The sequence below is a fragment of the Phascolarctos cinereus genome, unplaced genomic scaffold (genome assembly GCF_003287225.1).
Source record: "Phascolarctos cinereus isolate Bilbo 61053 unplaced genomic scaffold, phaCin_HiC Scaffold_5;HRSCAF=322, whole genome shotgun sequence".
Lineage (NCBI taxonomy): Eukaryota > Metazoa > Chordata > Mammalia > Diprotodontia > Phascolarctidae > Phascolarctos > Phascolarctos cinereus.
The window spans coordinates 241,027,078-241,054,944 of NW_027555958.1; the positions used below are offsets into that span (position 1 = coordinate 241,027,078).

The following is a 27,867-nucleotide window of genomic DNA, read 5'->3' on the forward strand; positions in this document are numbered from 1 at the left end:
TACTTCCATGGGCAATATATACATCTGTTTCTTGTGAAAAGGATGATTTATGAACTTAGTTGTGTCAACATCTTAGACCTAGAAAAGGTTCTGGGTTAGGTAACTGATAACTTTTTTTCCTTCACAAAGCAATCACAGCCCAAGGTACAGAGTTCAAGTTTCTTTCCATTCCATCTATCCTCCATTCAGCTGCCAAAGTGATCTTCCTTAAACTCGGATCTGACCATATCATCCCCTACTGAATAAATTCCAATGGCTTCATGTTACTTCTAGGATCAAATTTAAATTTCTCTGTTGGTTTTTAAAGCCCTTCACAACTGGCCCTATCCTGTCACTTCTTACACTTGTCTGCTCTCAACATAATCTAATCTAGCAACACAGACCTTCTTACTCTTCCTCCCACATGACACTTTGTCTCTGGACTCCATGCCTTTCACTGGCTGTCCCTCATTCCTGAAGTACAGTCACCCCTCATATCTGCATCCTGATTCTCCTGAGTTACTGCAAAATCCCAGCATCCTTCCCCCTATTCATATATACTCTAATTCTACCTAGAATTGATAGGGATTAGCAAAATCTGTCTGTGCCCCTGTCTTCTTCTTGAATGTTGTACTTCTAAAGGTACACTCCAAAAGGAGCACATTGTGGATGAAAAGCAGAAACAACGTCTTGATCATCTACATATTGGATTATCATTTTATCATTAATGAAAGGAAGTTCACATTTATTGAGTACTATCATTGGACAGCCTTGCATGACTTCATCTAAGTGAAGGAATCAAACAAGAAAGCACAGAAGATGATTCTATGATTGCTGTAGGGATTACTATTACTTTCTAGTTTCGAAGATGTTTTTACGTACATTATTTCAAACATCACACCTGTGTGTGAGAAAAGGCTATGTGATATAATAGAAAGTGCACTGGATGTGGAATCAGAAAGTCTATATTTGAATCCCAGTTTTGTGCCTGTATCCTTTATGATCTTTTACAGGTTACTTAGCTTCTTGAAGCTTCAGTTTCTTTATTGTGAAATGAGAGGGTTAGACTAGATCATCTCTTGGGAGGAGATATGATAGATGTCTTCATATATTTGCATGACTGTTTTGTGTTGTTTTTGTTGTTTATATGATTAATTATCTTGTTTTCCTAATGTTGAACCATTGTTGCATCCCTGGTATAGATACAAGTTGGATATAGGGAGTAATTTAGATAGATAGATAGATAGATAGATAGATAGATAGATAGATAGATAGATAGATAGATATAGATATAGCCTTGTTGTTAATATTTTATTTAAAATTGTTATGTAAATATTCATTAGTAAAATTGCTCTCTGGTTCTCTTTTTCTGCTTTCTCCCTCCCTAGTTTGGGCATCAGGACCATATTTGTCTCATTTTAAAAAGAATTTTGTGAAGTGCCTTCTTTCTCCAATACTGAGAATAATTTTCATCACTTAGATTCTAGTTGCTCTTTAAATATTTGATAAAGTTCATTTGTAAGTCCCTCTAGAGCAAGTTCCCCCTCCCTTTTGGTGGTTCATTTTTTTTTTGGGTAGTAATAAATTTATTAATTATGGCTGACAAATAATTCATAAAATGAGGTCATTGGCACTCTCAGAAGCCAAAGGTCAATAGTACATTTGTGGTATGTTCAATCTTTGTTTGATTGGCTTGTTTGAAATCTTTATTTCTCATTTTATTAATTTGGGTATTTTGTATTTTTGCAGATAATTATTCATATCAAGTAGTTCAATATCTTCATTTAATAGATAAAAAAACTCATTCCTAGAAAGTTGATGTGAATTGTTCAATTGATTTAGCATCTTAGAATTTTTTGGTGGCACAATTTCTCACATTTTGCAAGTGCTTGTCTCAGTCACATCCTTACTGCTATTTGAGTATTGAGAGTATTGAGGCTTGTCTCCAAGGTTTAGCCTTTAGGACTTTCTCTTAAAAGTATTCATCTAAGGTATGCTGTAGGAGAAAATGCTTTCTTTTACCTCGTTTCTTCCCTTCTGCATTATTTTCCAAGTTCATAGTTTTTGCAGTCAAGGTCAAAAGAAATCCTTCAAGTGTAGTGGTCCACATTCCCAGCTAGTCAAGAACACTAAACTTTGACCAATTTGTACTTTGTAAAAAAGGATGTGCCTCTTACAGACTCTGAGTTCATTTGAATATGAAAGAGCCAGGAAACTCAGCTGAGGATTGGTTGGCAGAGATAAATAATTTGCCTCTTTCCCGCACCATCAACAATGACGTTATAGCAGAAGCACCTGGCCATAGGAGACATGCACTTAGCATGCAACCTGAGAAGGGAAGCCAAAGACATGTATTCCCAAACCCACACCTTCAGTTAAAAGCTGCAGAGTTGAGTCAAGTTATCAAGGAGTTGAGAGTCCAGTGCCTGGACCTGGGATCCTGTTCCAGAAGATGGTAGGCACAGAGCCAAGATTCCTTCTGGTCCTTGGGTATCGGTTCTGATTCTATCCAAAAGTGAACAGCAGTACTCTAGGCCAGGATTTCTGCTGAGCCCAGAAAAAGAGATTGTGGAAGCCACACCTGACCACGAAAGCCACATACTCAGTCCAGGAATGGGCCCCAGGAGGCCCAATGGAACAATTTACCCAGTAGAGATGCTAAGCCCCTCAAGGAACAGCAAGAGGACCATCCAAGAAGACACTAGCAATACTGCATTGTTGGGTTTCATTGACTCCTCTTTTCATACATGTGCCATGGCCATATTTATTCCCTATGTTTGTACCTCTCAGTGAATTTGTTCCACTGATTCTGGGTATATTTGTGCCTTAGATTTATGGGAGAGAGGTTTTATTTTTAACTATGCCATTTCAGTAAGTGTTTTTGTTTTGAGATAATTGTATCCTTAACTAAAGAAAGGTAAGTATATTGGTTGGAGCTTGTGAACTTTAGTTTTAGGAGTGTGGACCAACAGAATACCTTGAATCTGGGGAATCCAATCTACAAGTAGTTACTGGAAAGCCCTTCAGAAGGGTGCTATATAAAATATAATCTGCTTTATTAAAATTGGATTTTTTCCACATCTTAGGAGTACAACTACTTTATGAAGTTAGATATACTTGAACTTGCTGAAGATACAGAAAAAAAATCATGAGCATAAATATCTAAGCGTTTTCATTTTTCTAATGAAACAGTATTTATTTTCAAGACACTTAAAAGATTTACTTTTATTAGCAGTTTACAGAAATAAAAACAATAAGAAATTATACTTAAAGTCTTACTCCAAGTTTGAACCTTGGGAATGATATCCCATGTTATTAAAAACAATCATTTAGGATCGAGTAGCCTACTTGCAAAATTCCATACATTGAATTATCATTGTCTTTTGAGACGCAGTTCATTTTTTGCTCCTCAAAAATGCCTCTAGAGATCCTCCCATCTAGCTTTGAAAACTTCATGGTAATTATAGTTAAGATCAATTGTGTATTTATAAAATACTCTTCACTGAAAATGATAGATCTTGGCCAATGTAGGAATTTCTTTTGCCTAACTATGCATATCTGTTAGGAGGGTTTTAATTTTCTTTTTCTCCAATTAGGGAGGGAAGTGTAGAGAGAAGGTCAGAGGGAGACAAAATAAATGCTTGTTAATTGAAAAAAAATTTAAATTAAGTAAATTTAATTATGTCCCAGAGAATATCATAGCACTCTTTATGTTTGTGGCATTTCATTTTACATACAACTATCTCATTTTAGCTTCACTAAATCCTTGTTAAATAGAGATTGTTATCCCAAATTTATAAAAATCCCAGAGAAAAAAAATAAGCTATTTTCTCTAGAGTGAGAGGAAAAGCTGAAACTATACTTTGGATTTTCTCATTTCCATCTTTATATCGTGCTTCTCCTAGATCAAAGTACTAGGTCACTCAGAGAGTAATGATGAATGTCAAGGAGAGAGGTGGAGGTGGACATTTACATAGTCTCCTTTCCATGTCTTCCACAATACAGCTGTAGATGTAGTTTTTAACTTGGTGGTGTAACTAGAATAGGGGTTTGTTTGTTTTCAGAATTCTTCCATCTGAACAGTACATGTCAGGTCCTTAAAACACTTTACATATAACATTTGGTACTGAGTGTTTGGTGATCTAAAGTTATAGATAGGGAATCTCAGGCATGAGGAGACAGTAACTGACTTGTCTCCAAGGTCATCTATTATCTTCTGGTGAAACTGTGTTTGGAACCCAAATTTCTTGTCTTCCAATTCTTTTCTTTTGCAGTTTCCTGTATCCTGAACCAGTTGAGTTTGGGCTCTTGCGCTTTGTTATTTGCCATGCCCTTTCCCTGTCTGTGGTAAGCTACATTCTGCTCAACTTTATAGGCAAGAAGATTGCTTCCTTGCATAACTACAGAATCAATCCTAACCAGGTGAGAGCACAGACCCATCTCTAGCAATGCTTGGCTCATAAATCCTTGGCCTCTTTTCTGATCTTGTCATTCAGAAAACCAGACTGTTCTTTTTCAGAGAGTATACTTAGATTCACTTCTGGATCCCTAATGTCTAGGGGACATTTGTCTCTGCTGTCTGTGGAGGCAATATGAGTTGTTCAGTAGCATTTAACAGAAAATACCTTAGTGTTACTACTAAAGCATTTTTGAAAGGCAAGGGACTACTTTACTATGAAGTTACTTGGATATTATTTTCCTTAGTATCAACGTGGCCTCATAAGCCAGAAGATGTGTTTACAATGTATAAAACAGAGCTTCTCTCCTTTCCTTCTGCTTTCATTTCTTTGAACCCTCAGTCTTTAAAAGGTAGGTATACCCTTCTAAACAAGAGTAAGAAATACGCTTTGTGTATCCAAAGCTGGTCAGAGTTTGGAGACAGTGGATGGGACTAAAAGTATTTACAATTGCTTTACAGGAGTTGGTAGCCATTGGCCTATGCAATCTTGTCAGCTCATTTTTCAAATCTTTTGTGTTTACTTCTGCTATTGCCAGAACAGTCATCCAAGAGAAATCAGGTGGGAGACAACAGGTAAGTAAGGAGTTTTTTTGGGGGGAGGGGGTTGGTTGTTGTTTTGTGACTCTCAGGTTCAAGTCAGCTTATATTGAAAGACTACATGGCTAGGAGCCTGGAGAAGGAGGAAATGGTGTTGCTATAGTATGTAAAAGACAGCTCAAGAGAAAACTACTAGAAAATATATGTAGTATTATAGGTCAAATCTTTATACATTGCCTGTCTTTTTATACAATAAAAGTGTCTATATAATAGAAAAATTTCCAAGTAAAAGCAATGGTCAACTTTTTTTCATATAATACTTAATATAGTGAATTCCTTTGTAATAATAATAATTTTGAGAGAGGCAGCATAATTTCCAACCTTGGAATCATGAAGACCTGGTCTTAAGTCTGCATCTGACATATAATAGTTATATGAATGGGAGCAAATCTTCTCACTGCCCCAGGCAACTCTCTTACAGCACGGATAATGTCACAACATGGCTTATATGGAAATATATTTTTTCATGTCTTCATATATATAATGCCTTCTCAATGGGTGGGGAACAGCTGGAAGGAGGGAGAGAATTTTTAACTGAAAAAAAAAGAAAGAAAAAAAAGAAAGAAAAATAAAGACTAATTTACAGAAGAGTTGGCAGTCAAGCCTCAGGCAAAAGAGTTTTCACACTGGGTGTTTCCTAGAGATCCTCTATCTGGACCACTAACAAGAATAAATACAATAATACATATACATTCCTTTAATTTGGTTAGAATAGAATTTTCCTAGTAGTATACAAAACTGTTTATACTATTTAGATACATTTGTTGAAACTACTATATTGGGGTCATTATTGAAGACCTGAATCTGATAATGTCAATATTCCAGTTGGCTAGGAAAGACTTCATGGAACAATTTGAATTCCAAGCAGTCTTCAGTTTATGAGCATGTTCTGCTCCCCAACTTTGTTGGTTGTTTGTTTGTATTCTCCAAAAGAATTTTCCCATAGAACTAATATTATAAATGATGACTTCCAGTCTGTCTCCCAAAAGGATGTTTAAACTGCAACAGACATGAAGGATGATATTAATAGTATTATTTCAACTATACCAAGCCAGCACTTTTAACATAATTTTTCTGGGAAAATGTATTTTAGGGAGTATCTTAGTACAGATTCTGGTCCTACTTCCTTTCTCAACAGAATGGAGAATTACCTCCATAAGGGCTTCTCAAGTAGGAAGCTAGGCAAGCAATCTGTCTGATGGTAAGAGTAGGGTGGGTAGGTACTCCTGGGTACCAGCAACATAGAAAATCTGTGTGCATGAAAGAAGGTATCTCTATGTTAGCACAGAATAAAATAATTCTCAAGATCTATCATTTCTCATTTATTTTAAATTGGAGGAAAATTGGTAGATGGGAACACCAGAGGTAGACTTCTTTTTCTCTGCACCTTAAAAAAATACAGATCCTTTGTGAGTCAAGGACTGCCTATATATGAATTATAAGAGAAAAGAAGGAAGTTTGGTGGAATAGGAGTCAGGCCAAGAAGGCAGTGCCTTCTAGCAAATGGAATGACTTGTGTACAACTTTGGAGATAAAAGAAAAGATTTGGGGTAAGAGCTGGAAATGACAATTCAAGAGATTAATTCCTAGGTGATCTTAAAAATATCCTTCATTCTTTCAACAGTTGTTTATTAAATTATGGCATATTTTATGTATGTAAATATGTATTATAAGTATGATAATACCTTATGTTTGTATAATTATAATTGGGCCCCCAAAGTCTATTAGAACACTGGCCCTTGACCCACTTGCTTCTTTTATCAGGTTGCACTGTGGCTGTTTTTGAGTAACCAGGTTTAGAAATCACAGCCAAGATAGGGAAATTAGAGTTGCCAGTAAGGAATTTATTTGGATCTTTCTAAAATACAGAATAGTGGAAACAAAATTGGGAAGGAATTAGGCAGCCATTTAGCAGATTTTGATGATATTAAATGGCTGTTTGTGGGCATAAAGATTCATGGATTTGGAAAATAAGATTTGTGAAGACATATTCATTATTCATGCCACAAGTATTCCTCAGGCACCCATTCAGTACCTGGACCTTGCAAATGTGTGCCATAGGTTACTGGTGGAATGAGTTCATATCTTGTCTGTGGTACGTGGTCATGCACAAATCCTCTTAGGAAAAACTGGTGCACTTGTATAATAACCCCCCAGAAGAAGGCCAAAGTTAGTGGGCCAGGGGCTGGGTACCTCCTGGTCATTTCTCTCTTCAATCTACTCTTTCTGCTCAGTTTGCAGCTCTGGTAGGTGCAGGTATAACGTTGCTGGTGATGCTGAAGATGGGTCATTATTTCTACTCTCTGCCTAACGTAAGTGAGAGGGCATAGAACCAAATGAGTGCTTAAACCAGAATGACAAACTCTCACAATTGCACCTTCATTGAACATTTCCCAAAAAGTAATGCTTTGTAACTTGTGCTTCTGTGGACACAGCGGTCAGTCTCATTTGCCTTCTCTGATATTCCAGCGTGGGCTAATATTTTAAATAGAAATTACAAAATTTTAACCAGTCAGTCAGAAAGCATTTATTAAACAATTACTATGTGTCAGGCACTATACTAAGCACGGATAATACAAATACAAGCAGAAAGAAAGCAGTTCCTGCCTTCAAAGAGCATACCTTCAAATGGGGAAAGACAATATATAAATGTCGTCCAATGCCAGAATCCCAGGTACTATCAAGGAAATTTCACAGGATTGTGCCACACAGTGAAGAGCGGTTGGGACATTCTGTCTTTTACTCAGTGCATAGAGAAGAGCCAGAAAACTGAGTCTCTCTCCAGCTAGAGGTATATAGGCTGTTTTATAAGGAAATAGTTACAAAGATATACAATAAAAAACTACGAGTTAAAAATACTGATGTGTCAGAAATTTCCATCTAGGTAGGAACATAGCTGGGGAGCTCCCTGGGATGGTGATCTGCTCTGGGTGTTCTATGTAGTTTCAGCTGTGCGGTCAAGGGTAGGGTAACTGTAAATTCTCTCAGTACCAACATCGGTTTAGATATTACCAGGAGTCCATAAGCTGTCTTAAGGAGTCCTCATGCTGCCATGTTTGATAATAAGCTATAAACCAGCACACTGTCCTAGACTAGAGCACAAGATAATGACAGGAAATATAAACTGAGATCTAATCTTATGTCCAACACTGATGTTCCAAGATTTAGACACACAATTTCTTACCTAGGGCTGGCCTGCTAGGGATCCATGGTGGATTAATTGCTGACCAAAAAGCAATCTGTTTCACATAATAACATTGGACAATCACTGAATTTCACAGTTTGAAGGATTTCACAGCTTTTCAAGACTAATTTCTACCCAGAGTATGACTTTCATTTAGATTATTCCTAACAAATGGTCATCTAGCCTCCAGTGCTAAAGCATATGAAGCACACCATTCCATTTTGAATAGCTCTAATTGTGAGGAAGTTTTCCTTTATCTTCCTATTAATTTCTGCCTATTGATTCAACACTGTGGGTCTAAGTAGAACAAATCTAATCCTATTCCCACATGAGTGCTGTTCTTTTATTCAAACCTAGATATCATATCTGTCCTTTCTCTTTCTCCTTACTTCCTCCCCCTCAAGTCTTTTCTTCTCTAGGCTAAATCCTTTCTCCCCTCTCCCCAGGAGTACCATCACTATCCTGATCTCTCTCCTTTGTATGTGCTCTTGTTTGACACTGTTGCTCCTACAATGTAGAACCAAGAACCAGATGCAATATAGTCTAATGAGAACAGAGTACAGCTAGGATTGTTATTTCCTTCACTCTGACTACTATGCTTTCATTAATTCAGCTTAGTATTACATTAGTTAGTTTATTTGTTTGTTTTACAGTCATGTCACACTGCTGAGCTTATAATTCACTAAAATTCCTAGGTCTTTTTCACATGACCTAGTTTCTAGCCATGTCTTCCTCATCCTATAAATATAGAATAGATTTTTAATGCAAGTACAGGACTTGACATTTATCATTCGTTTGCAATCAAGACTCTTCCAGTTAATGTATTAGCTATTCCTTCAGGATCTGTGTCGTCTGAAAATTTGATAAGCATGCTATCTAAGCTTTCATCTAATTAATCAACAAAAATTTGAATAGCCTAGGGACCTCCTTTAGAGACCAACCTATAAGTGATATTAATTTATTAATCAACATTATTGATTAACAAAACGGTTTCATGTCTACGTAACTGTACCATTATCCAGGCTTTGTAACTCCATCTTTTCTGGAAGAATAGCATGAGAGATTTCTGCCAAATGTGTTGTTGAAATCTAAATATAATATGCCTCTTAAATTATTTTCCTGACCAGTGTGCTATAGTAGAAAGAGCCCTGGCTACGAAATCAGAGGACTTTAATTTAAATCCTGCCCCAAATGCTTTTCTCCCTGTGTGAGTATGGGCAAGTTATTTAGCTTGCCTCTCCTTCAGTTTTCTCACCCATCAAATAAAGAGGTTGGAATAGAGAGGCTTTGAGTCCCCTTCCAGCTCTAGAGCTTTGAAATCTATATGAACCCTGTCAAAAAAGGAAATCGATTTGGTCTGTTGTAACTTCACAGAATCAGAATTTCAGTTTTAGGGGAGCTCAGAGATTGAATAATTCAGCTTATACCTGTACAAGAATTCCTTGTTCTTAATAAACAATGACTTGGTTTTAATAAATCCATGTCAATATTTTTCTGAATGCTCACAAATCATCCATTTTGTAATTTTACTGGGGATTGATGATTATGATATTATCTTATGCATAACTCAATAATGCATATGATAATATAATGATAGTTATTATTGTAGTCATCTCTAGAATTGTACCAGGGATTGACACCAGTTTATAGGTATCCATCTAAATTATCTACCTTTTTCCCCTTTATGAAAATTGGAACAATATTTGCCTACTTTGCACCTCTCTTACTTGCCACAATTCCTCAAAAGATTATCAATAGCAACTCAGTGATTGTTGGGTTCTCTCAGTGCCCTGGGACGTAGGATGAGGTGATTTGAAATCATTGAGAGCCAGCTGCCTCACTTATGTTTGGTTTCAATTCCTTGTTAACCATTTTCATTCTGTACTTCTCAAGGATTATACTTGATAGAGAAAACTGAAGCAAAATAAGATGAATATTTCTATCATCTCTCTTTTGTCCATTATTATGCCCCTCTGTCACAAGCAGGGATCCTATCCATTCTTTGATTTTCTTCTTACCCCTAACATAGTTAAAATGTATGATAATTCTCATAGCAATGACCTCATTTACTTCATTTATAGCCTCTGTGTGTGTGTGTGTATATTTATATGTTTATAGCCATAATAGCTTGGCTGCAACACTGAAATGGTAGTGAATGTTAGCAGTACTTCTTCAAATTATAACTAAACAAAGCTGAATCAGCCAGTTCCAGCTGGTGAACTGCACATTAGAATGGGCCAGGGAAGTTTTCTTTGCTATCTATGTATGACCTATTGTAACCCAAAGACATGTAGGTCTTGAGGAAACATGAATGTTTCACTGTTTGAGATGATTTTGTTTCATAGCAATACAAGGAAGGTGAAACTGAACTCATCCTTACCATTATTTATTTCCCAAATTCCCAAGTTATCTTTGCATCTTAACTTCCGTTGCCATCTTTGGTACCAAACTTTTTTTTTCTATGCAATATGGGACAAGTAGATAATTTATTTTTAACAGCAATAGTTGGTTGTAAGAAGCACGATCCCAAAGAAACACTTGTTGGGATTCACTGAGGTACATTACTTTAAAAAAAATTCCTTGGTAATGTTGATGTTAAACACAGGACACCACGCACTTTATAAGATCACCATGCTATATCAAACTTTCACTATGTCTAGTTGCAATATTTTGGTTTGAGGGATATCATTTGGCCTTTGGTATATTTGAATTAATTTAGTAAGTCAGGTTACATTGAGCTTCTATTGTATTAATTCAGTGATGACTATACCTTGGCCTCTTGAAAGACTGTAGGTATCTTGTATAATCAGCAGGCATTTGCTATGTGCCAGGCACTGTGCGAAGGTGCCTTGATAGAAGACCATAGCCAGGGACATCGTCTGTTATAAGAGGATCAGTGAAGGTCCCTGTTCTTACCCTTTCCAGGCCAAATTCTCTAAGTAGTGCTCTCTCAGAAATTCTTTACGTACTTTCCCTCTACAAATTCCCTCTACAAATATATGCATGTGTGTGTGTGTGTGTGTTCTGTTTTTTTTAAATAATGCTACTTACCTACCCTGTATACCTGGTCATCTGAGGGCTCTGGGAAAACCTGTGATTATAGCTATTGATGGTAGCAAAATTGACTCTTGTTTCTAGGCCAAATGTGCAGGAGAGATGAAACTGGGAAAAGAGAAAGAAATGTTAAGCCAACCAAGGGATATCATAAAGACAAGAAAATGTTTGTTAAAATATTTGCTTTGTTCTACTCTTAGATATTGATGGTATCTTTGTGATCATTTAATTTATATAAAAGAGGAATTGAAACTAGTCTTCTGTGAATGGGCTTTCTCTAAAAATTGTCATTCCATCCAAAGGATGGTCTCTAAAAAATGTAGGTAGCCTAGAGCTGAGAAACACAGAGACTATCTGAACACTCAGTGAAGGTGTACTTTGAAGTTTAGATCTTATACTAACATGAAATATATCTGAATGACATTTATCATTCTCCTCTTGCAAGTTTCCATGTGGGGAGTCTGGGGCTTCACCACTGAAGGAAAAGCAAACTGAGTAGAATTTCCATTCTTCTCAACAGGCTGTAATGGCTGGTATTGTTTTGAGCAATGTCTTGCCCTTCCTTTCAACCATCATGGACCTTCCTGATCTGTGGAAGCAGAACCAGTATGACTTTGTAAGTGGCCTAGCATTGGCGTAGAAAGGGCAGGGCAGATAAAGGGTTAAAAGGTATTTTGAAGAATAAAAATAAATAAGGAAAAGAGAGTGGACAAAAGATCCAAGCCCTCATTTTAAAGAGGACCATAAAATCTTTCAAGTAGTATAGTAGTGCAGTTGTGGGAGAAAAGGAAGGGGAAAGGCCTCACAAAATTGATTTTTATACCCTTGCTTGAGCCCTCACTACAAATATCTCAAACTAAATGTGTGTTTAAAATTAGACCAGCTATATTTAAATCTAACATGAAGGGCATGACACAGACAATTTGTACAAATACTCAGATTTAATCAGTGTAACCACATTCCAGAGTAGGTAAAGACATGCTTCCAACAGAACGTGGTTGTAAGAGTGAGGCCAGGAGTACACTAACAGATTATCTGCCTGATGCACTCTGCCCTCAATTCAAACCATCATTGGAACCCAGGGTGCAGTGCCAGTAGGTTACGGATGTGGAGTAGGAGTCTAGGATGTCCCCAGCTATTGTGAGAAATAGGATTGAATTTAAAATCAAGTCCCAGCTGTGCTACTGACCTATCTATATGACCTTGGAGGAGTCTCATGGTCTCTCTGGTCCTCAGTTTCTCATCTGTTAGCTAAGGATTTTGAACTAGATGCTCTGTTCCAGCTTTAAATCCTACATGTCTACCTGTGCTATCTACCTCACAAGATGGGCCTGGGGAAAGTGCTTTGCATACCTTGAAGTGCTATATAAATTGTTCAAAGAGAATGTACACTTATTGCATCTTAGAATTAGAAAGGTCTTTAGAGGGCTCTTAATCCAACTCCCTCCATTTGCAGATAAAAACACTAAGCCCAGAGTAGTTTGACCAAGTTCCCACAGCTAGCTAGTGGCAGAGCAGGGATTTTAGCCAAGACATTCTGCCCACCAATTCATGGTTCCTTCTTCCATGCGTCACTGCCTGAGTTGTTCCCATTCCACCAAGAGGGAATAGAGAAGGAAAGAAGGTGGAAGGAGAGAAGAAAGAATAAGAGAAATAAAGGACTGAGTGTTTACAGAAAGTTATTTTCTAGCATAAGATTAAGAATTAATTGCAAGAGCAGCGACAAATTACGGTTTAAAATTCTTTTGATCTGGACCTGTGATTTCACTGTTGCTGGAAACTCCTTGGGTAAAAACTTCTTGTAATGATGCCAATGAGCAACTCCAGTATATCATTTTATGGCTGACCTGCAGGCACTGAGAGGCATGCCCTCAATCACACCATTACATGAGCCCAGGTCTTCTGGACTTCAAGGACTCATGGCCCTCATAGGACACTTAGCAAAACGGAAGGATCAATAGATGAGGAGTCAAGGGACCAGATTCTAATCCTGGCACTGTAACCTTAGGCAGGTAAGTAAGTTCACTACTCTGGCCCAAATTAGTATAAAGACTTTACACTAGATGGACAGCTGAGGTAGGTCCAGTTCCAGTTCTCTGAGTCTATCATGTAAGGTAGGAAGTATCGCAGCTCATTATCTGTGTCATGTTTTCCTCATTGTCTTCTTTCCTCCCTTTTCCTTTTCTCCAAGGTGATTTGGATAGTGACATTTATGTCGGTGATCTGCTTGGGACTGGACGTTGGGCTGCTAGTTTCCGTAATATTCACCTTCTTCATCACCACTGTCCAGTCGCACAGGTATTTTGTCTTAGCGAGCAGGAGGTTAGACAAGGTAGGCAGCACACAGCGGGGCACAACAAGGGACACCTTCTAGTAACACACCTAATGCCAGAAAATTCTGCTGTCTGTGGCACAACTTATTTATTTCGGCACATACCAAGTCTACTGTGTTGCAACACAGGCCCCAAGGCATCTATTGGAGAATAAAACATCTTCCAAGGCCCAGAACAATGAAGGAAACCAACTCTGTAGAAATTCTCTTTGTCCTTTAATTGTTGACCAGTAAAAATGAAACAACATAAATACTTAAGTAAATCATGCCTTCTTGAACCATATTTTTAGTACAGAATGAAATGCCTAAGAGTTGAGTGTGGCATAGGGAGTATAAATCATGTATCTAACATGAGCATTATAAGCAATCTAGAGCATTGCCTTTGTTTAAAAAAATTATAACTTTTACCTACACAAATATCTATACTTTTATCCTTTAAACATACGTTGACAATTGATAAATGTAAACAAATCAAGAAGGCAAGCACTGTTTAAAAATTTAAATCTACTGTGTATTTAGTACCACTCAGTATCACTGTTATTGGAAGCAAAACAAATTGAGATACATATTTATGGTGGTCATATTATAAGTAGCATTTTTATTCATAGATGGTTTCTATTAGCGCTAGGAAGTTTTAAATTGGGATGAACTATGTTCATGGATATTTGTCACTTTTGGAATTATTTATAAAAGAAAAGGAAAACAATATTGTCCCTTTTCTAACTCTTTTATACAACCAGATAGTCATTCTGGGCTTTAAATGCTGTGAAAAAATTGTCCAATGTTGAGTACCTAAAAGAAAAGATATTCACATTAGTATGGAAATAGTAGAAATGGTTAGAGACTTGAATAATGTCACTAAAAAAAAAAGGAAGTCTAGGGGCAGCTAGGTGGCACAGTGGATAGAGCATCAGCCCTGAAGTCAGGAGGACCTGAGTTCAAATTCAGCCTCAGACCAAACACTTGACACTTACTAGCTGTGTGACCCTGGGCAAGTCACTTAACCCAGCTGCCTTAAAAAAAAAAAAAAAAGGAAGTCTATTTGCAGTTCACAGACTTCAAAAACAAATAAATTCTATAAAAATAGTATTTCTTTTTCTTTTTTTTTTTAGGCAATTGGGGTTAAGTGACTTGCCTAGGGTCACATAGCTAGTAAGTGTCAAGTGTTTGGTCTGAGGCCAGATTTGAACTTAGGTCCTCCTGACTCCAGGGCCAGTGTTCTATCCACTGCACCACCTAGCTGCCCCTAAAAATTATCTTTTGGAATATGTAAAGATGCCAATTTCTTTCTTTCTTTTTTTTTTAATGAGAAATAAATTTCTTACAATTTTTAAAAAAAAATCTTTTTCCATATGCTTCTGAGTTGAAAATTTTTCTCCCTTTTTCTCCCCCCCCCCTCCCCAAGACAGCACACAATCTGACATAGGCTTTACATTTACATACCCATTAAACATATTTTCACATTAGTGAAGTTGTAAGTAAAAATTAAAACCAATAGGAGGAACAATCGTAAAGGTGAAACAGAACTCAACAGAAGGTAAAAATAAGTGAGAGCGATTCGACTTCCATAGTTCTTTCTTTGGATGTGGACAGCATTTTCCCTCCCAAGGCCTCTGGAAATGTCTTAGATCCTCATAATGCTGAGAAGGGTTCAGTTTAACAATTCTTAGTCATTGCATAACGTGGCTGTTATTGTGTACAAAGTCCTCTTGGTTCTGCTCACTTCACTCAGCATCAGACCATATAAGTCTTTCCAGGTTTTTCTGAAGTCAGCCTGTTCATCATTTCTTATAGCAATAGTATTCCATTACATTCATATACCACAACTTGCTCAGCCATTCCCCAATTGATGGGCATCCTCTCAATTTCCAATTCTTTGCCACCACAAAAAGAGCTGCTATGTATAGTTTTGTACATGTGGGTCCTTTTCCCATTTGTTTGATCTCTTTGGGATATAGCCCTAGAAGTGCTATTGCTGGATCAAAGGGTATGCACATTTTTGTAGCCCTTTGGGCATAGTTCCAAATTGTTCTCCAAAATGGTTGGATCATTTCACAACTCCACCAACAATGTATTAGTGTTCCAATTTTCCCACATCTCTCCAACATTTATCATTTTCCTGTTTTGTCATGTTGGCCAATCTGATAGGTGTGATGTGGTACCTCAGAGTTGTTTTGATTTGCATTTCTCTAATCAATAAGATTTAGAGCATTTTTTCATATGACTATAGATGGCTTTAATTTCTTCATCTGAGAACTGTCTGTTCATATCCTTTGACCATTTATCAATTGGGGAATGGCTTGTGTTCTTATAAATTTGTCTTAATTCTCTATATATTTTAGAAATGAGGCCTTTATCAGAAGACTGGTTGTAAAAATTCTTTCCCAATTTTCTACCTTCCTTCTAATCTTAGTTGCATTGGCTTTGTTTGTGCAAAAACTTTCAATTTAATGTAATCAAAATTATCCATTTTGCTTTTCATAATGTTCTCTATCTCCTGTTTGGTCATGAATTCTTCTGTTCTCCATAGATCTGATAGGTAAACTATTCCTTGTTCTCCCAGTTTACTTAGTTTATATCTAAGTCATGAACCCATTTTGACTTTATTTTGGTATATGGTGTGAGATTTGGGTCTATGACTAGTTTCTGCCATATTCTTTTCCGGTTCTCCCAGCAGTATTTTTCAAAGAGGGGGTTCTTATCCCAGAAGCTGGGGTCTTTGGGTTTATCAAATAATAGATTACTATAGTCATTGACTACTGTGTCTTGCATATTTAACCTATTCCACTGATCCACCTCCCTATTTCTTAGCCAGTACCAAGCAGTTTTGATGATTGCTGCTTTATAATACAATTTAAGATCTGGAATTGCTAGGCCACCTTCCCTTGCATTTCTTTTCATTAGTTCCTTTGATATTCTGGACCTTTTGTTTTTCCAAATGAATCTTGTTATTATTTTTTCTAACTCTATAAAATAATTTTTTGGTAGTTTGATTGGTATGGCACTGAATAAGTAAATTAGCTTAGGTATGATGTTTTTTCCAATTATTTAGATCTGATTTTATTTGTGTGAAAAGTGTTTTGTAATTGTGTTCATAGAGTTCCTGGGTTTGTTTCGGAGGTAGACTCCTAAATATTTTATAATGTCTACAGTAAGTTTAAATGGGATTTCTCTTTCTATCTCTTGCTGTTGGGCTTTGTTGGTAATATATAGAAATGCTGATGATTTATGTGGGTTTATTTTATAGCCTGCAACTTTGCTAAAGTTGTTTATTATTTCAAGTAGTTTTTTACTTGATTCTCTAGGATTCTCTAAGTATATCATCATGTCATCTGCAAAGAGTGATAGCTTTGTTTCTTCTTTGCCTATTCTAATGCCTTCAATTTCTTTTTCTTCTCTTATTGCTAAAGCTAAGTTTCCAGTACAATATTGAATAACAGTGGTGATAATGGACATCCTTGTTTCACCCCGATCTTATTGGAAATGCTTCTAGCCTGTCCCCATTACATATAATGCTTGCTGAAGGTTTTATATATGCTATTTATTATTTTAAGGAAGACTCCATTTATACCTATGCTTTCTAGTGTTTTTAATAGGAATGGGTGTTGTATTTTATCAAAAGCTTTTTCTGCATCTATTGAGATGATCATGTGGTTTCTGTTGGTTTTGTTGTTGATATGCTCAATGATGCTGATAGTTTTCCTAATATTGAACCAACCCTGCATTCCTGGTATAAATCCTACCTGGTCATAGTGTATTATTCTTGTGATAAGTTGCTGCAATCTACTTGCTAGTATTTTGTTTAAAATTTTTGCATCTATATTCATTAGAGAAATTGGTCTATAATTTTCTTTCTCTATTTTGACTCTTCCTGGTTTAGGTATCAACACCATATTTGTATCATAAAAAGAATTTGGTAAGACTCCTTCTTCACCTATTTTCCCAAATAGTCTATATAGTATTGGAATTAATTGTTCTTTAAATGTTTGATAGAATTCGCATGTAAATCCATCTGGCCCTGGAGATTTTTTCCTAGGGAGTTCATCAATGGCTTGTTCAATTTCTTTTTCTGAGATGGGGTTATTTAAGTATTTTACTTCCTCTTCGTTAATCTGGGCAATTTATATTTTTGTAAATATGTATCCATTTCACTAAGATTGTCAAATTTGTTGGCATATAGTTGGGCAAAATAATTCCTAATTATTGTTTTAATTTCCTCTTCCTTGGTGGTAGCTTCACCCTTTTCATTCTTGATACTAGTAATTTGGTTTTCTTCTTTCTTTTTTTAATTAAATTAACCAAAGGCTTATCTATTTTATTGTTTTTTCATAAAACCAGCTCTTAGTTTTATTTATTAGTTCAATAGTTTTCTTAATTTCAATTTTATTAATTTTTCCTTTGGTTTTCAATATTTCTAATTTGGTGTTTAGTTGAGGATTTTTAATTTGTTCTTTTTCTAGTTTTTTTAGTTGTATGCCCAATTCATTAATCTCCTCTTTTTCTATTTTATTTATGTAAGCATTTAGAGATATAAAACTTCCCCTAAGAACTGCTTTCGCTGCATCCCATAGGTTTTGGTATGTTGTCTCATTATTGTCATTCTCTTGAATGAAATTATTGATTGTTTCTATGATTTGTTGTTTGACCCAATCATTTTTTAGGATTAGATTATTTAGTTTCCAATTATTTTTTAGTCTATCTTTCCATGGCCCTTTATTACATATAATTTTTATTGCATCATGATCTGAAAAGGATGCATTTAATATTTCTGCCTTTCTGCATTGGATTGTGAGGTTTTTATGCCCTAGTACATGGTCAATTTTTGTGTATGTGCCATGTACTGGAGAAAAAAGTATATTCCTTTCTATCCCCATTCAGTTTTCTCCAGAGGTCTATCATACCTAACTTTTCTAATGTTCTATTCACCTCCTTAACTTCTTTCTTGTTTATTTTGTGGTTAGACTTATCTAGTGCGAGAGGGGAGGTTCAGGTCCCCCACTAGTATAGTTTTGCTGTCTATTTCTTCCTGTAACTCCCTGAACTTCTCCTGTAAGAATTTGGATGCTATACCATTTGGTGCATATATGTTTAGTAATGATATTACTTCATTGTCTATGGTGCCTTTTAGCAGGATGTAGTTTCCTTCCTTATCTCTTTTGATTAGATCTATTTTTGCTTTTGCTTTGTCTGAGATCAGGATTGCTACCCCTGCTTTTTTTTACTTCAGCTGACGCATAATATATTCTGCTCCAGCCTTTTACCTTTACCCTGTATGTGTCACTCTTTTTCAAATGTGTTTCCTGTAAACAACATATTGTAGGATTATGGTTTTTAATCCATTCTGCAATCCATTTCTGTTTTATGGGAGAGTCCATCCCATTCACATTCACAGTTATGATTACTATCTGTGTCTTTTTCTCCATCCTTTTCCCCCTTTTATGCTTTTCTTTCTCCTTTTTCCTTTCCCCCTTCACTAGTGTTTTGCTTTTGACCACGCCTCCTTCAGTCCCTTCCCCCTTTTATTATCCCTTTCCCTTTTCTTCCCCTTTAGTCTTACTGCTTCTTCCTCCCTTCTTTCCCCCCTCCTTTCTTTCCCCCTCCCTTTTCTTTCCCCTTTTCCCTCCTACTGCCTATAGGGCAAGTTAGATTTCTATACCTGATTATATTATGCCCTTCTTGAGCCAAATCTGATGAGAGTAAGGTTCAAACAATGCTCCCCCCCTTCTTTCCCTGGTGTAATAGGATTTTGTGTCTTTTCCTGTAATGTAATTTACCCTTGTCTGCCTCCTCCTTTCTCAGTACATTTTCTAAGATCAGATTGATCCACTTATTTGGATCCATTTAACCCACTTGATTAGATTTTTTTTTATCATTACATCAAAGTCAACTAATATCCACCCTCTTTATGTATACTCCTTTAACAAGGTGTAATAACAATACAGTTCTCAAGGGTTGCAAGTCTCATATTCCCTTGTAGGGGTTTAAACAGCCCCCCCCTTATTAACAACATATTGTATCCTTCTGTCCCATTTACCTTTTTAAGTCCTTCTTGAGTCCTGTACTTGAAGATCAAATTTTTTTGAGCTCTGGTCTTTGTATCAGGAAAGTTTGGAAGTCTCCTATTTCATTGAATATCCACCTCCTCCCTTGAAAAATGATGCTCATTTTTGCTGGGTAATTGATCCTTGGCTGCATTCCAAGCTCCTTTGCCTTACGGAATATCATGTTCCATGCCCTGCGGTCTTTTAATGTAGAAGCTGCAAGGTCCTGTGTAATCCTGACTGTGGTTCCATGATATTTAAATTGTTTCTTTCTGGCTGCTTGCAGCACCTTCTCTTTCATCTGGTAATTTTGGAATTTTGCTATTATATTCTTGGTTGTCAATTTGGGATCTCTTTCAGGTGGTGATCGGTGGATTCTTTCTATGGTTATTTTCCCTTCTGGTTCTAGGACTTCGGGCAGTTTTCCTTTATGATTTCCTGAAAGATACTGTCCAGGCTCTTTTTTTCATCATGATTTTCAGGTAGTCCAATAATTTTTAAATTGTCTCCTGAGTCGATTTTCCGGGTCGGTTGTTTTACTGATGAGGTATTTTACATTTTCATCTATTTTTTCATTTTTTTGTTTCTGTTTGACTGATTCTTGCTCTCTCATAGAGACATTAGTTTCCATTTGTCCAATTCTAGTTTTTAACAGATTGTTTTCTTCTGTTAGTTTTTGTACTTCCTTCTTCAACTGGCCAATTGTGTTTTTTAGGGACTTGTTTCTTCAGTGTACTCTTCTGTTAGTTTTTGTCTTCCTTCTTCAATTGGCCAATTGTGTTTTTTAGGGACTTGTTTTCTTCAGTGTATTTTTTTTCCAATGGCCAATTGTATTTTTGAAGGACTCTTTACCTCTCTCATTTGACTATTAAAATCCTTCTTGAGCTCTTCTAAGAAGGCTTTTTGGGCTTCAGACCAGTTCATATTCCCTTTTGTTGCTGTAGATGTGGGTTTGTTGACAATGCTGTCCTCTTCAGAATTTCTGTCTTGATCTTCACTCTTCTCATAATATGAATCTATGGTACATTTCTTTTTACTCATGGTGTTTCTTTATTCCCTGGCCTTTAAAGAGATTGAGCTCTCCTGCTGGGGAGCAGAGGGCACTGACCCAAACTTCTTGTGTTGGGAGCCTAGGTCTTGGTCACTGGCTTTTCATGCTGGGCCTCTTATGCTGAGAATTGGAGCCTGTAGGTTTCTGGCAGCTTACCTTGTGTTGGGCTGGAATCAGGAAGGCTGGAACTTTCAGGCAATTCTAGGTTGCCTGCTTTTCCTTTGCCAATTTCTTTTTTAAAATTATTTTTGAAGATCTCCCTTTTACGTCTCCCACTTTCTCCCTTGCCCAATATCAAGAATTCAAAAAAGAAAAAATTCCTGTTACAAATATTTATGGTCAAGAATAACAAATTCCCACATTGGCCATGTCAAAAAAATAATGATGTCTTAGTATGTACACCACGTCTGTCACCTCTCTGTCAGGAGGGAAGTAGCCTATTTCATGAGTTGAATGGATCTTGGTTGTTGCTTATGATGATCAGAAATCCTGAGTCTTTCAAAGTTGACTGTCACTACAATATTGTTGTTGTTGTTACTGAACAATAAATTTTTCTTCTAGTGCTACTCATTTCACCATGTATCACTTCTCATAAATCTTCCCAGGTTTCTCTGAAACTGCCCCCTTTATTATCTCTTATAACACAGTAGTATTCCATCATGTTCATAAACTATAACTTGTTCAGCCAAACCGATGGGCACACTGTTTCTAATTCTTTGCCACTGCAAATAGAGCTGTTATAAATATTTGTATATGTATGTGTTTTTTTTCTCTTTCTTTGATCTCTTTGAGGTATAGACCTAGTAGTGGTATTGCTAGGTCAAAGGGTGTGCACATTCTGGTGCCAAGATGGTGGAGTAAAGAAGGAACCCCCTTGGAGCCCTCCCAAATTCCCCTCCAAACAACCTTGAAAAACACCTCCACACTGATTTAGGAGCAGGGAAGCAACTTAACAGCACTGTAGGAAAGATCTGTCTCACTGGAGTGGGGAGGGGAGTGGGGTAGGCAGGCTGCACTGCAGGGTGTCTGCAGCAAGGCTCTGAGCCCTGCAGTAAACCACCAGTGAGGCTCTGCCTCTGTGAAACCCAGCAGACCTAGAGGCAAGTCAGAAATACCAAACCAGCAGCACAGTGAGACCCCAACCCCAGTGAAGAACACCAGCGAGCCCCTGCCCTCATTGCTGACCAGCAGTTAAACCCCACCCCGGGGGCTAGCCAGCAGCTAGACCTCACCCTGAGGAGCCAGCCAGCAGTGAGGCCCCATGTCTGTATCTGGGCAGCAGCAAGACCCTGTCTCTAGGGCAGGCTAGCAGCAAGACCCTACTCCCAGGGCAGTCCAGCAGGAAGGTGCTGTACCCAATACAGGACAGCAGGGAGGCACCACCCAATGCAAGCCAGAAGCTAGGCCCTGAAGCCCAGTGAAAGCCAGCGTCAAGGACCTGAGCACAGCAAAAGAAGCTTGGGACAATGTAGGAGTAGAGCCCAACTCTTACATAAAAGTATAGTCACAAAATAGGCAGAAAAAAGTGAGCAAAGAAAAGCAAAAAAAGAACTTGACTATAGGAAGTTACTAGGTGACAGGGAAGATCCAAGCACAAACTCAGAAGAGGACAGGAGTCCTATCTATATGCAAAGCCACAAAGAAAAATGTAAATTGGTCTCAAGCCTAAAAAGAACTCCTGGAAGAGCTTAAAAAGGATTTTAAAGAGCAAATAAGACAAGCAGGAGAAAAATTTGGAAAAAGAAATGAGAGTAATACAAGAAAATAATGAAAAAAGCATTAACAGCTTGGTAAAAAGAAACATAAAAAATAGAAAAAGATATACAAAAGCTCACTGAAGAAAATAACTCCATAAAAAATAAAATTGGCCAAATGGAAAAGAAAGTTCAAAAGTTCACTGAAGAAAATAATTCTTAATTTAAAAAAATTTTTTTAAGTATTTTTTTTAGGCAATTGGGGTGAAGTGACTTGCCTAGGGTCACACGGCTAATAAGTGTCAAGTGTTTGGTTTGAGGTCAGATTTGAACTCAGGTCCTCCTGACTTCAGGGCCGGTGCTCTATCCACTGCACCACCTAGCTGCCCCTGAAGAAAATAATTCTTTAAAAATTGGAATTGGGTAACTGGAAGCTAATGCCTCAGTAAGATATCAAGAAATGATAAAAAAAAATTTTATAGAAGAAAATGTAAAATTTCTCATTGGAAAAACAACTAACCTAGAAAATAGATCTAGGAGAGATAATTTAAGAATTATTGCACTACCTGAAAGCAATGATCAAAAAAGGAACCTGGACATCGTATTTCAAGAAATTATCAAGGAAAACTGTCCTGATATCGTAGAACCAAAGGAGTGTAGAAATTTAAAGAATACAACAATCACCATCTAGAAGAGATCCCAAAATGAAAATTCCCAGGAATATCATGACCAAATTCCAGAGCTCCTGGGTCAAGGAGAAAATACTGCAAGCAGCCAGAAAGAAATAATTCAAATATCATGGAGCCACAGGTAGGATCACACAGGATTTAGTAGCTTCTACATTACAGAACTGAAGGATTTGTACTATGGTATTCTGGAAGGCAAAGGAGTTAGGGTTACACCAGGAATCACTTACCCATTGAAACAGTATAATCCTTCCGGGGGGGAAATGGATACTCAAATAGAAGACTTTCAAGCATTCCTAATTAAAAGACTAGAGCAATTTGATTTTGAAATATAAGACTCAAGAGAAACATAAAAAGGTAAAAAAGAAACAAGAAAGGGAAAACATAAACGATTCAATAGAGTTAACTGTTTATATTCCTACATGGCAAAATGATATTTGCAATTCTTAAGAACTTTATCACTAGAAATATGTTTAATATGATTGTACATGTATAGCCTATATCAGATTGCTTGCCATCTTGGGGAGGGGGTAGGGGAGAGGGGAGAAATTTAGAACTTGAAATCTCATAAAAGTGAATATTGAAAACAAAAAATCAATTAATTTTTAAAGAAAGAATTATGCTAAAAATATCTATATTTATTCTATACATAATAATGAATAGAGAGCTGGCTTTGAAGCCAGGAAGACCTGAGATTATGGTATTATCTTTGACACATGTTGGTATGTGGTCCTGGGAAAGTCACTTAACCTCTTAGTGCTGTAGGCCAGGGGTAGAGACTACTAGTAGCAAACTTCAGAACTCTCAAGTGCAGTCTGAACTTGATTAAAATGTAATTGGGAAATGTTTTATAAAATAGAAATATAACATAGATAGGAAAAAAAGAACTTTATCACTATAAGGGCATAGACAGAGGGTATGGGTGTGAGATGACTATGATGGGATGTTATTCCCCCCCCAAAAAAAATTAAAGAGTGAGAAAGATTGCTCTGGGAGAAGAGGGAAGAGTAAGAATGGGATAAATTGTCTCACATAAAAAAGTCATGAAAGAGCTATTGTAGTAGAGGTGAAGATGGGGGTGTTGGCAGGTAGCACTTGAATTTTACTCTCATCAGAATTGGTTTAAAGAGGGAATAACACACCTTCAGTTGGATATAGAAATCTATCTTATCCTATAGTGAAGTAAAAAGAGATGAGGATAAGAGAAGCGGGGAGGGGAGTAGTTAGGAATTGATAGAAGGGAGGATCGATTGGGGAAGGTGGTGATCAGAGGTAAAACACTTGTGAGGAGGGAAGGGGTGAAAGGTAAGAGAAAGAGAAGGATAAACAAGGGGAAAATAGGATAAAGGGAAATACACAGTTATCATAGCCATAAATGTGAATGGAATGAATTTACCCATAAAACAGAAGCAGATAGCAAAGTGGATTAAAAATGAGAATCGTACAATATACTGTTTACAAGAAACACATTTGAAGCAGAGGGACACACACAGAATAAAGGTAAAGGATAGGAGCAGAATCTATTATGCTTCAGCTGAAGTAAAAAGAAAAAAAGCAGGGGTACAATCATGATCTCAGATAAAGCAAAAACAAATATCTAATTAAAAGAGATAAGGAAGTAAGCTATATCTTGCTGAAAAGATACCATAGACAATGAAGTAATATCAATACTAAACATATATGCACCAAATGGTATAGCATCTAAATTTTTAAAGAAGCTAAATGAGTTATAGGAAGAAATAGACAATAAAACCATACTAGTTGGATATGTCAACTTTTCTTCTCAGAGTAAAAATAAATCTAACCAAAAAGTAAGCAAGAAAGATATTTAAGGAGGTGAAGAGAATTCTAGAAAAGTTAAATGTGATAAATCTCTGGAGAAAATTGAATAGGAATAGAAAGGAACATACCTTTTTCTTTTTAAAAAAATTTTTAAAATTTTATTAATTTATTTTGATTTATCAACAATCACTTCCATATACTTTTGAGTTTAAAATTTTTCTCCCCCTTCCTCCCCACCACACTCACCAAGATGGTGCACAATCTGATATAGGCTATGCATTTACATTCCTATTAAACACATTTTCATATTAGTGAAGTTGTAAGTAAAAATTAAAACCAATAGGAGGAACCATCAGAAAGAGGAAACAAAACTCAACAGAAGAGAAAAAAAAAAGATAGCGATCAACTTTCACGGTTATGATTACTATCTGTGTCTTTTTCTCCATCCTTTTTTCCCCTTGTTTATGCTTTTCTTTCTCCTTTCTCCTTTTCCCCCCTCACTAGTGTTTTCCTTTTGGCCACCACCTCCTTCAGTCCATCCTCCCTTCTATTATCCCTTTTCCTTTTCTTCCCCTTTACCCTTACTGCTTCTTCCCTCCCTTCTATTCCCACCTCCCTTTTCTTTCCCCTTTTTCCTCCTACTGCCTATAGGGCAAGTTAGATTTCTATACCTAAGTGATTATGTTATTCCCTTCTTGAGCCAAATCTGATGAGAGTAAAGTTCAAACAATACTCAGCCCCCTCCCTTCTTTCCCTCTGCTGTAATAGGATTTTCTGTCTTTTCCTGTAATGTAATTTACCCTTGTCTTCCTCCTCCTTTCTCAGTACATTTTCTAAGATCAGACTAATCCACTTACTTGGATCCATTTAACCCATTTGATTAGATTTTTTTTTATCATTACATCAAAGTCAACTAATATCCACCCCCTTTATGTGTACTCCTTTAACATGGTGTAATAACAATACAGTTCTCAAGAGATGCGAGTGTCATCTTCCCTTGTAGGGATGTAAACAGTCCACCCTTATTAACAACATTTTGTATCTTTCTGTCCCATTTTCCTTTTCGTGTCTTTCTTAAATCTTGTACTTGAAGATCAAATTTTTTTGCTGTGCTCTGGTCTTTTTATCAGGAAGGCTTAGAAGTCCCCTATTTTGTTGAATATCCATTTCCTCCCTTGTAAAATCATGCTCATTTTTGCAGGGTAGTTGATCCTTGGCTGCAACCCAAGCTCCTTTGCCTTATAGAATATCATATTCCATGCCCTGCGGTCTTGTAATGTGGAAGCTGCAAGGTCCCGTGTAATCCTGACTGTGGTTCCATGATATTTAAATTGTTTCTTTCTGGCTGCTTGCAGCACCTTCTCTTTCATCTGGTAATTTTGGAATTTTGCTATTATATTTCTTGGCATTGTCAATTTGGGATCTCTTTCAGGTGGTGATCGGTGGATTCTTTCTATGGTTATTTTACCTTCTAGTTCTAGGACTTCAGGGCAGTTTTCCTTTATGATTTCCTGAAAGATACTGTCCAGGCTCTTTTTTTCATCATGATTTTTAGGTAGTCCAATGATTTTTAAATTGTCTGTCCTGGATTGATTTTCCAGGTTGGTTGTTTTGCCAAGGAGGTATTTTATGTTTTCATGTATTTTTTCATTTTTTTGTTTCTATTTGACTGATTCTTGCTCTCTCATAGAGTTATTGGTTTCCATTTGTCCAGAAGCAGAAGTCAGGAATATGCCTTTTTCTCAGTAGTCCATGTATTAGGGCATAAAAACCTCACAATCAAATGCAGAAAAGCAGAAATATTAAATTCATCCTTTTCAGATCATAATGCAATAAAATTTACATTCAATAAAGGGTAGTAGAAAACAGGTTAAAAATTCTTTGGAAACTAAACAATCTAATCCTAAAGAATAAGTGGGGCAAAGAACAAATCATAGAAACAATCAATGGTTTCATTAAAGTGAATAACAACAATGAGACAACATATAAAACTGTATGGGATGCAGCCAAAGTAATACTTAGGGGAAAATGTGTGTCTCTAAACACTTACATCAATAAAATAGAGAAAAGCAGATCAAAGAATTGAGTATGCAACTAAAAAAGTAGAAAAAGAACAAATTAAAAATCCCCAATTAAACACCAAATAGAAATCCTGAAAATCAAAGGGAATTAAAAGTATGAAAAACCATTGAACTAATAAATAAAACAATGAGCTGGTTTTATGAAAAAATGAATAAGATAGATAAACTGTTGGTTAATTTGATTCAAGAAAGGAAGGAAGAAAACCAAAATACCAGTATCAAAAATGAAAATGGTAAATCCATCACCAATGTAAAGAAAACTAAAGCAATTAGAGGTCAATAAATCTGACAATCTAAATGAAATTGATGAATATTTTAAAAATATAAATTGCCCAGGATAAAAGAAGAGGAAATAGAATACTCAAAACACCCAATCTTAGGAAAAAGAAATTGAATAAGCCATCAATAGATGGCTAAGAAGAACTCCCCAGGGCCAGATAGATTCACAAATTAATTCTACCAAACATATAAAGAGCAGTAATTCCAATACTGCACAAATTATTTAGGAAAGTAGATGGAATCCTACCAAATTCTTTTCATGATACACATATGATGCTGATACCTAAACCAGGAAGAGCAAAAACAGAGAAGGAAAACTATACACCAATTTCCTAATGAATATTGATGCAAAAATTTTAAATAAAATATTAGCAAGGAGATTACACCAATATATCACAAGGATCATACCCTTTGACGAGATGTGATTTATTCCAGGAATTCAGGGCTGGTTCAATATTAGGAAAACTATCAGCATAATTGACCATATCAATAACACAGAAAAAGTCTTTGACAAAATATAACACTCATTCCTACTAAAAATTGTAGAGAGCACAGGAATAAATGGAGGTTACCTTAAAATGATAAGTAATATTTATCTAAAACCATCAGCAAGCATTAACTGTAATCGGATAAGCTAGAAGCCTTGCC

The 27,867-nt window shown here is 36.5% G+C and overlaps 1 protein-coding gene across 1 annotated transcript in view; it reads left to right on the forward strand.

Moving 5' to 3' along the window:
• Positions 1 to 27,867, forward strand: part of SLC26A8 (solute carrier family 26 member 8) — a 180,657-nt gene that overhangs the window by 49,415 nt on the left and 103,375 nt on the right. Inside the window, 5 exon segments of the mRNA XM_020999637.2 lie at positions 4,254 to 4,401; positions 4,898 to 5,011; positions 7,270 to 7,347; positions 11,794 to 11,889; positions 13,465 to 13,571. Of these exon segments, the coding sequence (XP_020855296.1) occupies positions 4,254 to 4,401; positions 4,898 to 5,011; positions 7,270 to 7,347; positions 11,794 to 11,889; positions 13,465 to 13,571 (543 nt within the window).